This window comes from Pithys albifrons, chromosome 29 (genome assembly GCF_047495875.1).
Source record: "Pithys albifrons albifrons isolate INPA30051 chromosome 29, PitAlb_v1, whole genome shotgun sequence".
Lineage (NCBI taxonomy): Eukaryota > Metazoa > Chordata > Aves > Passeriformes > Thamnophilidae > Pithys > Pithys albifrons.
In genome coordinates, this window is record NC_092486.1 from 1,570,774 (window position 1) to 1,584,723 (window position 13,950).

The window sequence follows — 13,950 nt, forward strand, 5'->3', positions numbered from 1 at the left end:
AGATTTACAACTCAGTCCATGTTCCAGGAATTTTCCATCCCCTCCAGAACTGGATTTTGCCCAGCCAGGGGGTGTGCCAGGCTGTGTGCCCTGTGCTGTGGGGTCCAAGGCAAAGTGGCCCTGCCCATGGCAGGGGGCCTGGAACAAGATGCTCTTTAAGGTCCCTTCCAAGCCAAACAATTCCATGAATCCAAGCAAATAGAGACCCTGGCAAAGCTGCCATCAAAGATGGCTCTGGGGGTGGTGGCAGGTGCTGGGCAGCTCTGTGGGCAATGTCCCCACCCCTCTCTGGTGGCACTGCCACAGGGCTGTAAAGCTGCAGTGCCTTGAGGTGTGGGACAACATCTTGGGTTGTGTTCAAACCCAGAAAAGCTTCACTTTCACCCCTGAGAGCTGCCAGCAGAGCTGTCTCTGCCAGCCCCAACCTCTGCCTCGTGTCCCACCAACACCCCTGGCACTGCCACCAAGATCTGTGTGCCCAGAGCTCAAAGCCCTTTGCAGAATCCATCCTGAAGGTCACCCGTGTGCCAGGAACTGCCCCAGCCCAGTGGGGTGGGGGAACCCTGGCTGTGTCTGGGGTGGTGCTGACCTGGGACCAGGGCCCAGGTGGCATCTAGCGTGGTGCTGACCTGGGCCCAGGGATCAGGTGGCATCTGGGGTGGTGCTGACCTGGGACCAGGGCCCAGGTGGCATCTGGGGTGGTGCTGACCTGGGACCAGGGCCCAGGTGGTGTCTGGGGTGGAGCTGACCTGGGACCAGGACCAGGTGGCATCTGGGGTGGTGCTGACCTGGGCCCAGGGATCAGGTGGCATCTGGGGTGGTGCTGACCTGGGCCCAGGGATCAGGTGGCATCTGGGGTGGTGCTGACCTGGGACCAGGGACCAGGGACCAGGTGGCATCTGGGGTGGTGCTGACCTGGGCCCAGGTCACAGGTGGCATCTGGGGTGGTGCTGACCTGGAACCAGGGACCAGGGCCCAGGTGGCATCTGGGGTGGTGGTCTGGGCCCAGGTCACAGGTGGCATCTGGGCTTCTCCTGCCTGCCCTGGTGCCTCATACCTGGAGGAATCCACATCCCACTGGGCTTGAGGCAGTGGGACTTTTGTGCCTGTGCCACTCTGAGCCTCCCCTTGTCCTGGCTGTGTCCCAGATGGTCACCAGGAGCAGGGAATGCTCCCCACGGACCAAGAGGCATTTCCTGCCATCCAAGCCCTCAGTGTGGACACCAAACCACTGCTCCTCTGTGTCCTACACCAGTTTGGGGGTTTCCTAATCCAACCCAATGAAAGCTGGTGGGTTTTCTCCACTCCCAGCATCTTGCCATGGACATTTCAGCAGGTTTTTGGGTTGGGTTGGGGTATTTTTGGCCAGATGTTCTTGTCTGTGTGGATCTGGTGTGTTGAACACACAGAATGAGGTGCAGGATTGTCCAACCAGGATTTGGGGACAAAACCTCCCCCAGGACTAAAGGCCTCACATGCCCTCAGTGAGACACAACCCCACCACCCTCCCAGGCAGGGGAGAGGTTGGAGTCAAAGCCACCAACCCTGTCCCTGAGCAGGGAGAGAAGAGTCAGGACCTGGGCTCTGTTTCTTGGGCTGCAGAAGCCAAGAAGGAAGAAACCACCCAAGAGCAGACAAACTGGCATCTTTGGGGCAGAACACTCTGCCTTGGGCAGTGCTTGGCAAATCAAGGTGATCTTTGGAGAATTTTATTGCTTAAAACCTACAAACAAGACAAGACCTGCAGTGCAAAAGGCAACCAGCAAGGACAGTGATGTCTCTCAGTCATCTAAGGGGGGTTCTAGGCCTGGTTCAGTGCTGGACACTCAAAGCCAGGGGTGCTGAGCTGGGCACAGAGGACCTGACTGGTGCCATCTCTGCCTCAGCGGGGCTGGGCTGAGCCCGGGGACAGTGACAGCTCAGGGCTGGGGTCACCTCAGGGCTGGTGTCACCTCAGGGATGGTGTCAGCCCAGGAGTGCTGTCACCCTAAGGGTGGTGTCAGCCAAGGGCTGGGGTCACCTCAGGGCTGGGGTCACCCCAGGGCTGGGGTCACCTCAGGGCTGGAGTCGCCTCAGGGCTGGGGTCACCCCAGGGCTGGTGTCACCTCAGGGCTGGTGTCACCCCAGGGCTGGAGTCACCTCAGGGCTGGGGTCACCTCAGGGCTGGTGTCACCCCAGGGCTGGGGTCACCTCAGGGCTGGGGTCACCTCAGGGCTGGGGTCACCTCAGGGCTGGTGTCACCCTAAGGATGATGTCAGCCCAGGGCCAATGACAGCTCAGGTCTGGTGTCACCTCAGGGCTGGTGTCACCCCAGGACAGTGTCCCCAGGATTGATGTCACCCAGGACAGTGTCCCCAAGCTGGTGTCACCCCAGGACAGTGTCCCCAGTGCTGGTGGCAACCCAGGACAGTGTCTCCAGGCTGGTGTCACCCCAGGACAGTGTCCCCAGCGCTGGTGGCAACCCAGGACAGTGTCTCCAGCACTGGTGGCACCCCAGGCCAGTGTCCCCAGGCTGGTGGCGCTCCAGGACAGTGTCCCCCAGGCCAGTGTCCCCAGCGCTGGTGGCACCCCAGGACAGTGTCACCCAGGCCAGTGTGCCCAGGGCTGGTGTCACCCCAGGACAGTGTCCCCAGCGCTGGTGGCACCCCAGGATAGTGTCGCCCAGGCCAGTGTCCCCAGGCTGGTGGCACCTCGGGACAGTGTCCCTAGGCTGGTGGCACCCCGGGACAGTGTCCCCAGGGCTGGTGTCACCCCAGGACAGTGTCCCCAGGCTGGTATCACCCCAGGACAGTGTCCCCAGGCTGGTGGCACCACGGGACAGTGTCCTCAGTGCTGGTGGTACCCCAGGACAGTGTCATCCAGGACAGTGTCCCCAGGCTGGTGTCACCCCAGGACAGTGTCCCCAGGCTGGTATCACCCCAGGATAGTGTCACCCAGGCCAGTGTCCCCAGGCTGGTGGCACCCCGGGACAGTGTCCCCAGGCTGGTATCACCCCAGGCCAGTGTCCCCAGGCTTGTGGCACCCCAGGCCAGTGTCCCCAGGCTGGTGGCACCCCGGGACAGTGTCCCCAGCGCTGGTGGCACCCCAGGATAGTGTCACCCAGGCCAGTGTCCCCAGGCTGGTGGCACCCCAGGCCAGTGTCCCCAGGCTGGTGGCACCCCAGCGCCGCTGCTCGTGTGCCCACAGCTCCCCCTGGCTCCGGCCCGGCCGCGGCTCCCTCGGTGTCAGTCCCTGGAGGCAGCGATCCGGTCCACCTGCAAGAAGCACAGGCACCATAAAAACAGCAGCCCTGGCAGAGGGGCAGGCTGTGCTCTGGTGCCAGCTGTGCCCAGGGGCACCCACCCAGCACCCACAACCCTGGCAGCTGCAGAAGGAGGGTCATGGGGGATGGAAACCTCTGGAGATGAGGGAGATTTGGGCTTTTTTGGGGTGTTAATGGTGGGTGAGACAAAGGAGGGCTTGGTGTGTGCAGGGCCATGACCCAGCCTTGGGGGCATTGCCCAATGCCAGGGGAACACTGCAGGAACAGCTGGGCACGAGGGGGGTTAGTCCTGCCCCTGAGGGATGTGAGAGGTGGCAAAGCTCCCCTGCTCCTCCTGGCCTGTCTGCAAACACCCATGGAGTCAATGCCACCTGCCCTGCCCCTTTGGCACCGTGGGGGGAGTCTGCAAACAGTCCTGGGGGCTTTGGGTGCTGGTGAACCAGAGACTGAGTTGTGCCAACACCTCCTGGGCAGGCTGGAGTCAGGCTGGAGTCAGGCTCAGCCCTGCCATGGTCCTGCCTCCTGTTTCCCTGTGGGACCCCCTTGCCCTGGCCCTCGGGGAGAGCTGTGGCTGCTCAGGGAGCAGGAGGCTGGGCAGGGACCCAAACACCCTCGGGGAAGGTGGGCACAGGGGCTGTGCCACTGCCTGGGCACCACTTTGGGCTTTGCTTCCCACTGCCATCCCGGGAAGCAGCACCCATAGGCTGTGTGGGCTCGGGAACAGCTCCAGTTCTTCCCGTTTTTCCCAGCCATGGAATGACAGCAGGTATTCCCTTTGGGGTGGGGCTGCCCACGGTGCTCTCCACAGCCCCTGGCACAACCAGAAGGTGCCCCAGGGAGCTGCATTGCCAGGCTGTGATTCCTTGGCCCAGCTGAGCATTTCCCTGCTTGTTCCTGGTGAGCAGAGAAGCGTTTCTGAGTTGCTGCTCCAGGATGATAAAGCTGAAGTCCTTTTTTCCTGTGCTGAAGGTCCAGAGCAGCTTTTCTGGGAGCAGGGCCAGGGTGGCTCCAGCTCTCCACGCTGCCCCACTCCAGCTGCTCACACCCACCTGCTGCAGTGAAGGGAAGGATGTACAAATAAATCCCTTGGATTGTTGCCTTTCCATGTGGGCATTGGCCACGACACCACTTGGACACCACGTGGTGACCCAAGGACATGTGAGAGGCAGAGCAGTCCTGGGAGAGGAGGGACAGATTTGGGGCTGCAAAAGGCTCAGGAGCTGTTTGAGCTCGTGCTTTGCCTTCAGTGGCACCTCACACTGCACAGGTGACACCTGCTGACTGAGCAATGGCCTTCTGGGAGGGGAAGGGACAAATGTCCTGCTCTGGGAGAGGTGGTTGCCCCCAAATGTTTGCCTCCTTCCCTCTTCAGGAGGTAACTGGGCTGTGGCTTCACCCAGGTGAGACCCAGCCTGCAGGTGCTTCCTGAGCCCATTCCTGCCCCAGCCAAGCCCAGGTTGGGGCCTGGGACCACCACAAGCCCTTGCTCCTGGCTGGCACCACCTGGAGGCGGATGAGGGGCAGATGACTTCAGGACCTGCTGATCCCTGTCCCATCTCCTGTGTCCCTGAGCAAGAATTCCCCCCTAGGCCCAGTGCTCTGCAGGCAGGTGCCATTCTGGGTGAGCTCAGGACCTGCTCAGCCCCACCTGGGTCCTGCAGGGACACCCTGGAGGCACTTCATTCATCCAACATTCCTCCATGAGCCTTTCCTGAGGGCCTGAGGGAGGTGATGGGGCTGTTCTGTGGGCTCAGGTCCCTCCTGTGCAGAGGAGGAAGTTGAGGATGAGGATGAGGATGAGGATGAGGATGAAGACGAGGATGAGGATGAGGCCTGCCCTTCTCTGTTGGCACAGGGTGTCACCCACATCCAGGCTCACAGTGGCTCCTCACAGTTTGGTCCAGCAGAAGCTTTTCCCATGTGCAATTCCCAGTTCTGGAATCCCCCTCAGGTTCCAGCAGGCGATGGATGGAGCCTCAGGTGGGATGTTGTGTCACCAAGGAGGTCTCTGAACATGAACTTCACATCTTGGCATGGGCCATGTGTGCCTTGGGCTTTCTCAGGGTGGACCAGCTGGGGCTGGTTGGATGGCAGAGAATTTGTCTCATCAGCAGTTCCAAGGCTTGGGAAAGCCTCTCTTCCCAGGGAGAGGAGCTGCTGCATGGAATGCCAGCAGGAATGCTGGTCCCTGCCACAGTCTGCAGTGGAATGGTCCAGCCACTGCCCACAGGGGCCCCTCTGTCTGTCCTGGTCATGCTCTTGCACTGATCTCGGGCTGGAGAGGAGGTTTGGAAGCTCCAGCTGGGCTTTCCCAGTATCCATGTGCTGGTAGCCCTGGAGGGTGGCTTTGGCTATGAAGCCTCTTCAGGCACATCCTGGGGGTCTGCCAATGACACCAGTCACCCTGTGCAGGCCAGAGTGTCCTGCCCAGTGCTGAGGGCCAGAAGAACCTGCTTGGGAGCTCCAGGAATGGTGGTTGGAGCTCTGGGACCAGCAAGGAGGGGAGGCAGCAGATCCTTCCTCTCTGACTCCCTGTCACGAAGAGGGGAGGCTGCCAGAGCTGCCACCCCTGCAGTGCCCCGTGCCCTGCTCTGTTGGGGACACAGAGCTGTCCTGCTCTGCTGTCCTGCTCTGCTGTCCTGCTCTGGCCAGGAGGCTCCTGCCATCCCTTCCCCTGTACCTCTGCCCTGGTGCAGGTTAATGGTGGGCACAGAGGGCTGGGAGGAGCAGGGAGGGTCCAGCTGCCCCCCCGGCTGCTCCTCCCAGCAGGACCTGCAGCAGCAGCACTTTGGGGCAGCCAAGGTTTGCCTGTGAGGGTAGTTCTGTCCTTAACAAGGTCTCTGGATGCCCTCCCATCCCTCTGAACATCCCCCTGTGCTGGTACCCACCCTGCACATGGTCCCTGTGTGCCCCCCAGTGCCCAGGAGCCCTTGGGAGTCCAGCTGGGCTGAGACCTGGGCTGGGCTGGTGCTGGGACTGTCCCAGTGTGTCTGCAGGGCCCTGGGCTGGTGTTGTGAATGTCCCAGTGTGTCTGCAGGTCCTGTGGTGTTGCTGGCACTGTCCCAGTGTGTCTGCAGGGTCCTGGGTGACAGCCCTGCTGCTGTCACTGTCCCATTGTGCCTGCAGGGTCCTGTGCTGGTGCTGGGACTGTCCCATTGTGCCTGCAGGGTGCTGGGTGGTGCTGTCACTGTCCCATTGTGCCTGCAGGGTGCTGTGCTGGTGCTGTCACTGACCCATTGTGCCTGCAGGGTGCTGTGCTGGTGCTGTCACTGACCCATTGTGCCTGCAGGGTGCTGTGCTGGTGCTGTCACTGACCCATTGTGCCTGCAGGGTGCTGTGCTGGTGCTGTCACTGTCCCAGTGTGTGTGCAGGTCCTGTGCTGGTGCTGTCACTGTCCCAGTGTGTGTGCAGGTCCTGTGCTGGTGCTGTCACTGTCCCAGTGTGTGTGCAGGTCCTGTGCTGGTGCTGTCACTGTCCCATTGCGCCTGCAGGGTGCTGTGCTGGTGCTCTCACTGTCTCATTGTGCCTGCAGGGTCCTGGGTGGTGCTGTCACTGTCACTGTCCCATTGTGCCTGCAGGGTCCTGGGTGGTGCTGTCACTGTCTCATTGTGCCTGCAGGGTGCTGGGTGGTGCTGTCACTGACCCATTGTGCCTGCAGGGTCCTGGGTGGTGCTGTCACTGACCCATTGTGCCTGCAGGGTTCTGGGCTGTTCCTGGGACTGACCCATTGTGCCTGCAGGGTGCTGTGCTGGTGCTGTCACTGTCCCAGTGTGCCTGCAGGGTCCTGGGTGGTGCTGTCACTGTCCCCCTGCAGGGTGCTGTGCTGCTGCTGTCACTGTCCCAGTGTGTCTGCAGGGTGCTGTGCTGGTGCTGGGACTGTCCCAGTGTGCCTGCAGGGTGCTGTGCTGGTGCTGTCACTGTCCCAGTGTGCCTGCAGGGTCCTGGGTGGTGCTGTCACTGTCCCATTGTGCCTGCAGGGCGCTGTGCTGGTGCTGTCACTGTCCCAGTGTGCCTGCAGGGTCCTGGGTGGTGCTGTCACTGTCCCATTGTGCCTGCAGGGTGCTGTGCTGGTGCTCTCACTGTCCTGGGTTCCCCCCCTGCTGCTCCCCTGCCCACACAGCCCAGCAGGCTGTTTGTTTAAGCTGTTTCCATAGGAATCTTTAAGGACCATGGGAACACATTTTATGTGACCTAAACAATGAAGAATGAGCCCGAGGAGGGGGAAGGAGTCCTGTCCTGTCTGATCTGTGGCTCTGATGTTCCTCTGAGCCCGGGTCACTCCTCAGCACTGACTGGACCTTTCCTTCTCCCTTCCAGCACCTGCACTGTATTCCAACCAGCAGATAAATGCACGGAAATGGGTCAGAAACAGCCTCTTTCAGGCCCACAGGGTGGGGTTGGGGTCAGACTTGCAGCAACAGAGCTCCTATGGCTGGGCTGGAGCCGAAGAGGTGCCCAAGTGCCATGGCAGGCTGTGCCCTCTGACAGCAGAGGGTGCCCTCAGGTGTCTGTGCAGCCTCTCTGTCCCTGTCTGACTGTGCCACCAAAGCAGCACCAAAGGCTTTGCCCTCTGACAGAGGCCATGCAGGGCTGTGCCATACCCAGACAGGCTCTGCCTTACCCAGACAGGGCTGTGCCTTACCCAGAGAGGGCACTGCCATACCCAGAGAGGGCTCTGCCATACCCAGACAGGCTCTGCCTTACCCAGACAGGGCACTGTCATACCCAGAGAGGGTTCTGCCTTACCCAGACAGGGCACTGTCATACCCAGATAGGGTTCTGCCATACCCAGACAGGCTCTGCCTTACCCACCTAGGGCTGTGCCATACCCACCCAGGGCTGTGCCATACCCAGAGAGGGCTCTGCCATATCCAGACAGGCTCTGCCATACCCGGAGAGGGCTGTGCCATACCCAGACAGGGCTCTGCCATACCCAGAGAGGGCTCTGCCTTACCCACCCAGGGCTGTGCCTTACTCAGACAGGCTCTGCCATACCCAGACAGGGCTTTGCCATAACCAGACAGGGCTTTGCCATAACCAGACAGGCTCTGCCATACCCAGAGAGGGCTGTGCCATACCCAGACAGGCTCTGCCATACCCAGACAGGGCTTTGCCATAACCAGACAGGCTCTGCCATACCCAGAGAGGGCTGTGCCATACCCAGAGAGGGCTCTGCCTTATCCACCAGGGCTGTGCCATACCCAGACAGGTTCTGTCTTACCCACCCAGGGCTCTGCCATACCCAGACAGGTTCTGTCTTACCCACCCAGGGCTCTGCCATACCCAGACAGGTTCTGTCTTACCCACCCAGGGCTCTGCCATACCCAGACAGGGCTCTGCCTTGCCCAGAGAGGGTTGTGCCATACCCAGACAGGCTCTGCCTTGCCCAGAGAGGGCTCTGCCATACCCACACAGGGCTGTGTTTTGGAAAAGAAACCATGAATTTAAGAAGTTGTGGAATCCAGTGTAACATCCCCTGAGCACGGGCTGTGCTGGCTGTGACTGGTCTCACTTAGGGATAGAAAACAGGAAATTAAAAAAGAATTACAGTACAGAAGGTACAAACCCCACACTGCCTTAGGGGGATTTCATGGGGTTTCCTGCAGTGCCAAAAGTCCCAGGTGGGAAAGTGAAATGCAAACTGCACCTCTGAGCTGCCAACAGCCTGGCTGGGCAGCAGAGGGCACAGGTAAAGCCCCAGGATCTCTGCTCTGCCCATCCTGCTGGGCAGGAGAGGGCACAGGTAAAGCCCCAGGATCTCTGCTCTGCCCATCCTGCTGGGCAGGAGAGGGCACAGGTAAAGCCCCAGGATCTCTGCTCTGCCCATCCTGCTGGGCAGGAGAGGGCACAGGTAAAGCCCCAGGATCTCTGCTCTGCCCATCCTGCTGGGCAGGAGAGGGCACAGGTAAAGCCCCAGGATCTCTGCTCTGCCCATCCTGCTGGGCAGCAAAGGGCACAGGTAAAGCCCCAGGATCTCTGCTCTGCCCATCCTGCTGGGCAGCAGAGGGCACAGGGAAAGCCCCAGGATCTCTGCTCTGCCCATCCTGCTGGGCAGCAGAGGGCACAGGTAAAGCCCCAGGATCTCTGCTCTGCCCATCCTGCTGGGCAGCAAAGGGCACAGGTAAGGCCCCAGGATCTCTGCTCTGCCCATCCTGCTGGGCAGCAGAGGGCACAGGTAAAGCCCCAGGATCTCTGCTCTGCCCATCCTGCTGGGCAGCAAAGGGCACAGGTAAAGCCCCAGGATCTCTGCTCTGTCCATCCTGCTGGGCAGCAGAGGGCACAGGTAAAGCCCCAGGATCTCTGCTCTGCCCATCCTGCTGGGCAGCAAAGGGCACAGGTAAAGCCCCAGGATCTCTGCTCTGCCCATCCTGCTGGGCAGGAGAGGGCACAGGTAAGGCCCCAGGATCTCTGCTCTGCCCATCTTGCTGGGCAGCAGAGGGCACAGGTAAAGCCCCAGGATCTCTGCTCTGCCCATCCTGCTGGGCAGCAGAGGGCACAGGTAAAGCCCCAGGATCTCTGCTCTGCCCATCCTGCTGGGCAGCAGAGGGCACAGGGATAGCCCCAGGATCTCTGCTCTGCCCATCCTGCTGGGCAGCAGAGGGCACAGGTAAAGCCCCAGGATCTCTGCTCTGCCCATCCTGCTGGGCAGCAGAGGGCACAGGTAAAGCCCCAGGATCTCTGCTCTGCCCATCCTGCTGGGCAGCAAAGGGCACAGGGATAGCCCCAGGATCTCTGCTCTGCCCATCCTGCTGGGCAGCAGAGGGCACAGGTAAAGCCCCAGGATCTCTGCTCTGCCCATCCTGGCTGGGCAGCAGAGGGCACAGGTAAAGCCCCAGGATCTCCGCTCTGCCCATCCTGCTGGGCAGCAGAGGGCACAGGTAAAGCCCCAGGATCTCTGCTCTGCCCATCCTGCTGGGCAGCAGAGGGCACAGGTAAAGCCCCAGGATCTCTGCTCTGCCCATCCTGGCTGGGCAGCAGAGGGCACAGGTAAAGCCCCAGGATCTCCGCTCTGCCCATCCTGCTGGGCAGCAGAGGGCACAGGTAAAGCCCCAGGATCTCTGCTCTGCCCATCCTGCTGGGCAGGAAAGGGCACAGGTAAGGCCCCAGGATCTCTGCTCTGCCCATCCTGCTGGGCAGCAGAGGGCACAGGTAAAGCCCCAGGATCTCTGCTCTGCCCATCCTGCTGGGCAGCAGAGGGCACAGGTAAAGCCCCAGGATCTCTGCTCTGCCCATCCTGCTGGGCAGGAGAGGGCACAGGTAAAGCCCCAGGATCTCTGCTCTGCCCATCCTGCTGGGCAGCAGAGGGCACAGGTAAAGCCCCAGGACCTCTGCTCTGCCCATCCTGCTGGGCAGCAAAGGGCACAGGTAAAGCCCCAGGATCTCTGCTCTGCCCATCCTGCTGGGCAGCAGAGGGCACAGGTAAAGCCCCAGGATCTCTGCTCTGCCCATCCTGCTGGGCAGCAGAGGGCACAGGTAAAGCCCCAGGATCTCTGCTCTGCCCATCCTGCTGGGCAGCAGAGGGCACAGGTAAAGCCCCAGGATCTCTGCTCTGCCCATCCTGCTGGGCAGCAAAGGGCACAGGTAAAGCCCCAGGATCTCTGCTCTGGCCATCCTGGCTGGGCAGCAGAGGGCACAGGTAAAGCCCCAGGATCTCTGCTCTGCCCATCCTGCTGGGCAGCAGAGGGCACAGGGATAGCCCCAGGATCTCTGCTCTGCCCATCCTGCCCTGCCCTTGCCCAGGGGTTACTCTCAGGGCATTAAAGACCAGCCATTCCATTGGTTTCATGGAGGGCACTTGATTTTATTCAAAGGGTGAGATACAAAAAAAGGAAGCAAAAGGACAAAACCCAAAGTGTAAAACACTACAGACCAAAGTAAGACATTTTCTGCACACAGCACAGGACAGCAAACACAGGCTGGTCCCCACCCCCCAAACCAGCTGCAAAGGTACAGCAGAGGCAGAGAGATCTGCAAGGGAGGACACGTGGGGTTTGCCACTCAAATGTCTATTTACAGAAACTGAATTGAAGGCAAAGAGTTTTCTTTTATGCAACCCAAATCCTTCTCTGTTCCTTCTTCTTCCTGCTCCTGATGAAGAGGAGGGACTCCATGCTTTGAGGCAAGTTTGGGACATTCAGGTAGGATCTAAAATCAGCCACGGCTGAACACTGAACTTCAGGCCCTCCCTCCATCCAGCTCAGGCCACCAGGCACCTCCTCGTGGCATCAGAGACTTCCAGGGGCAGCCACAGAGGGGAAAAGCCAACCCTGCACTTGGCTTGGGTTTCCTCACACCTTCAGATGTTCTGCTCTCAGCTTAAGCAAAGCTGTGTGTCTGGGCCAGGCTTAAGGCTCTGAGCTGGGCATGACAGACACCAGGTGTGTGAGCTGGGCATGACAGACACCAGGTGTGTGAGCTGGGCATGACACCAGGTGTGTGAGCTGGGCATGACACCAGGTGTGTGAGCTGGGCATGACAGACACCAGGTGTGTGAGCTGGGCATGACACCAGGTGTGTGAGCTGGGCATGACACCAGGTGTGTGAGCTGGGCATGACAGACACCAGGTGTGTGAGCTGGGCATGACACCAGGTGTGTGAGCTGGGCATGACACCAGATGGGTGAACTGGGCATGACAGACACCAGGTGTGTGAGCTGGGCATGACACCCACCAGGTGTGTGAGCTGGGCATGACAGACACCAGGTGTGTGTGCTGGGCATGACACCCACCAGGTGTGTGAGCTGGGCATGACAGACACCAGGTGTGTGAGCTGGGCATGACACCCACCAGGTGTGTGAGCTGGGCATGACAGACACCAGGTGTGTGAGCTGGGCATGACAGACACCAGGTGTGTGAGCTGGGCATGCCACCAGGTGTGTGAGCTGGGCATGACAGACACCAGGTGTGTGAGATGGGCATGACAGACACCAGGTGTGTGAGCTGGGCATGACACCAGGTGTGTGAGCTGGGCATGACACCAGGTCTGTGAGCTGGGCATGACAGACACCACGTGTGTGAGCTGGGCATGACAGACACCAGGTGTGTGAGCTCAGCATGCCACCAGGTGTGTGAGCTGGGCATGACAGACACCAGGTGTGTGAGCTGGGCATGACACCAGGTGTGTGAGCTGGGCATGACAGACACCAGGTGTGTGAGCTGGGCATGACACCAGGTCTGTGAGCTGGGCATGACAGACACCAGGTGTGTGAGATGGGCATGACACCAGGTCTGTGAGCTGGGCATGACAGACACCAGGTGTGTGAGCTGGGCATGACACCAGGTGTGTGAGCTGGGCATGACAGACACCAGGTGTGTGAGCTGGGCATGCCACCAGGTGTGTGAGCTGGGCATGCCACCAGGTGTGTGAGCTCTGCCCCAGCCCTGGGAAAGGCTCTGGGGGAGCTTTTGGCTCTCTCAGTACAGGGGGTTGAGCCTCACCCACTGAGGGTGTCCAGGCAGGATCTGGGACAAGAGGGTGTCCCCACCTCAAGGAGGAGATGGATCTGCTGCACCTCACAAGGTCAGGGCCACCCAGACACTGCTTTGGGCTCTCTGTCCAACAGTGTTGACCCCTCTGATGAGTTTGGGAAGGAGCTGCCCATGGCCCTTCTGCAGCTGAGCCACCTTCTGACATAATTCCACATATTCCAGCTTAATTTCCATGTGTGTGTGGAACCTTTTCCAGCAGTGTGGAACCTCTCTGAGATCAACAATGTGTGCTGAGCTGGAAATTCTCTGCTCTTTGGTAATTAAACCCCCCTAAGAGCCACAGGCTGCCCTTGGAGCCTCTGCAGTCAGAGGTGAGGAAAGCACAGCCTTGCTCTGCATTGACCTGTGGCTCAATTTTAGAGACAGGGCTACTGAATTTTCAACGCCTCAGTGAGGAAGGAGAGAGTTTTTACTGGCTCAGTAAGCAAAACATTCATTTGGGAGAGCAGAAAACTGACTGGCTGTTAATAAATATCACGAGACATTCTAAAAGTCTTCTAAGAAAAAGAGAAACATCATCTGTTCATCCAAATGCAACACGTGGACAAAATGAGGTAAGAAAAGCTAAAAGAGTCCTTTATACATCCCCACTCCCCACTGCATGGCAACAACCACCAGGAGATGCTGAGCAGGTGGATCCAGAGCATCCTCTGAGCCCCACAACCCCCTCCAGCCCCAGGGCAAGGGGCTGCTCCAGAGTTTGACACCCTCCAGGCAGTTTGCTGGGGTGGAACCCCCCAATCCATCAGGAGTTTCATGCCTTAGTCCCAAGGAGTAAAGGTTGGTCTGTCCCAGCACACCCCAAAGAGCTCAGCACTCTCTGCACAGTCCCAGTGGCCTGGCAGGGTCACACTCCACCTTTGGAACTCAGACTCCTGTTCTTTGGTCCTCTTTGTACACAACTCCATAAATATTGAACAGCCTGCAAGAACAAACTTCTACTGAACAGCAAGTTGTGAGTGCCCTGCTTTGCTGGCACACCTGGCAAGCTGGGGGGCTCTGGGCAGGGCAGGGGCAAAGCCAGGCCTGCTGCAAGGCAGGGAAAACACCTCAAATCAGCCTCTTGCAGGGCTGAGTCCCAGGAGATCCCACTCCAAGGACACAGGGAGGGAGCCAGGACAGCCCTGCCTGGGGCCAGCCCTCCATCTGAAAGGTTTGCAGGTTCTCTTAAGCAAGTTGGGTGGGAAGGGGAGGAAGGGG

General features: G+C 59.8%; 1 protein-coding gene across 1 annotated transcript in view; it reads right to left on the reverse strand.

Moving 5' to 3' along the window:
- Nucleotides 1-1,693: 1,693 nt before the first annotated feature.
- Nucleotides 1,694-13,950, reverse strand: part of GFPT1 (glutamine--fructose-6-phosphate transaminase 1) — a 59,521-nt gene continuing 47,264 nt past the window's right edge. Inside the window, exon 20 of the mRNA XM_071579323.1 lies at nt 1,694-3,254. Within this exon, the coding sequence (XP_071435424.1) occupies nt 3,225-3,254 (30 nt within the window). The 3' untranslated portion in view covers nt 1,694-3,224. The remainder of the gene's footprint in view (nt 3,255-13,950) is intronic.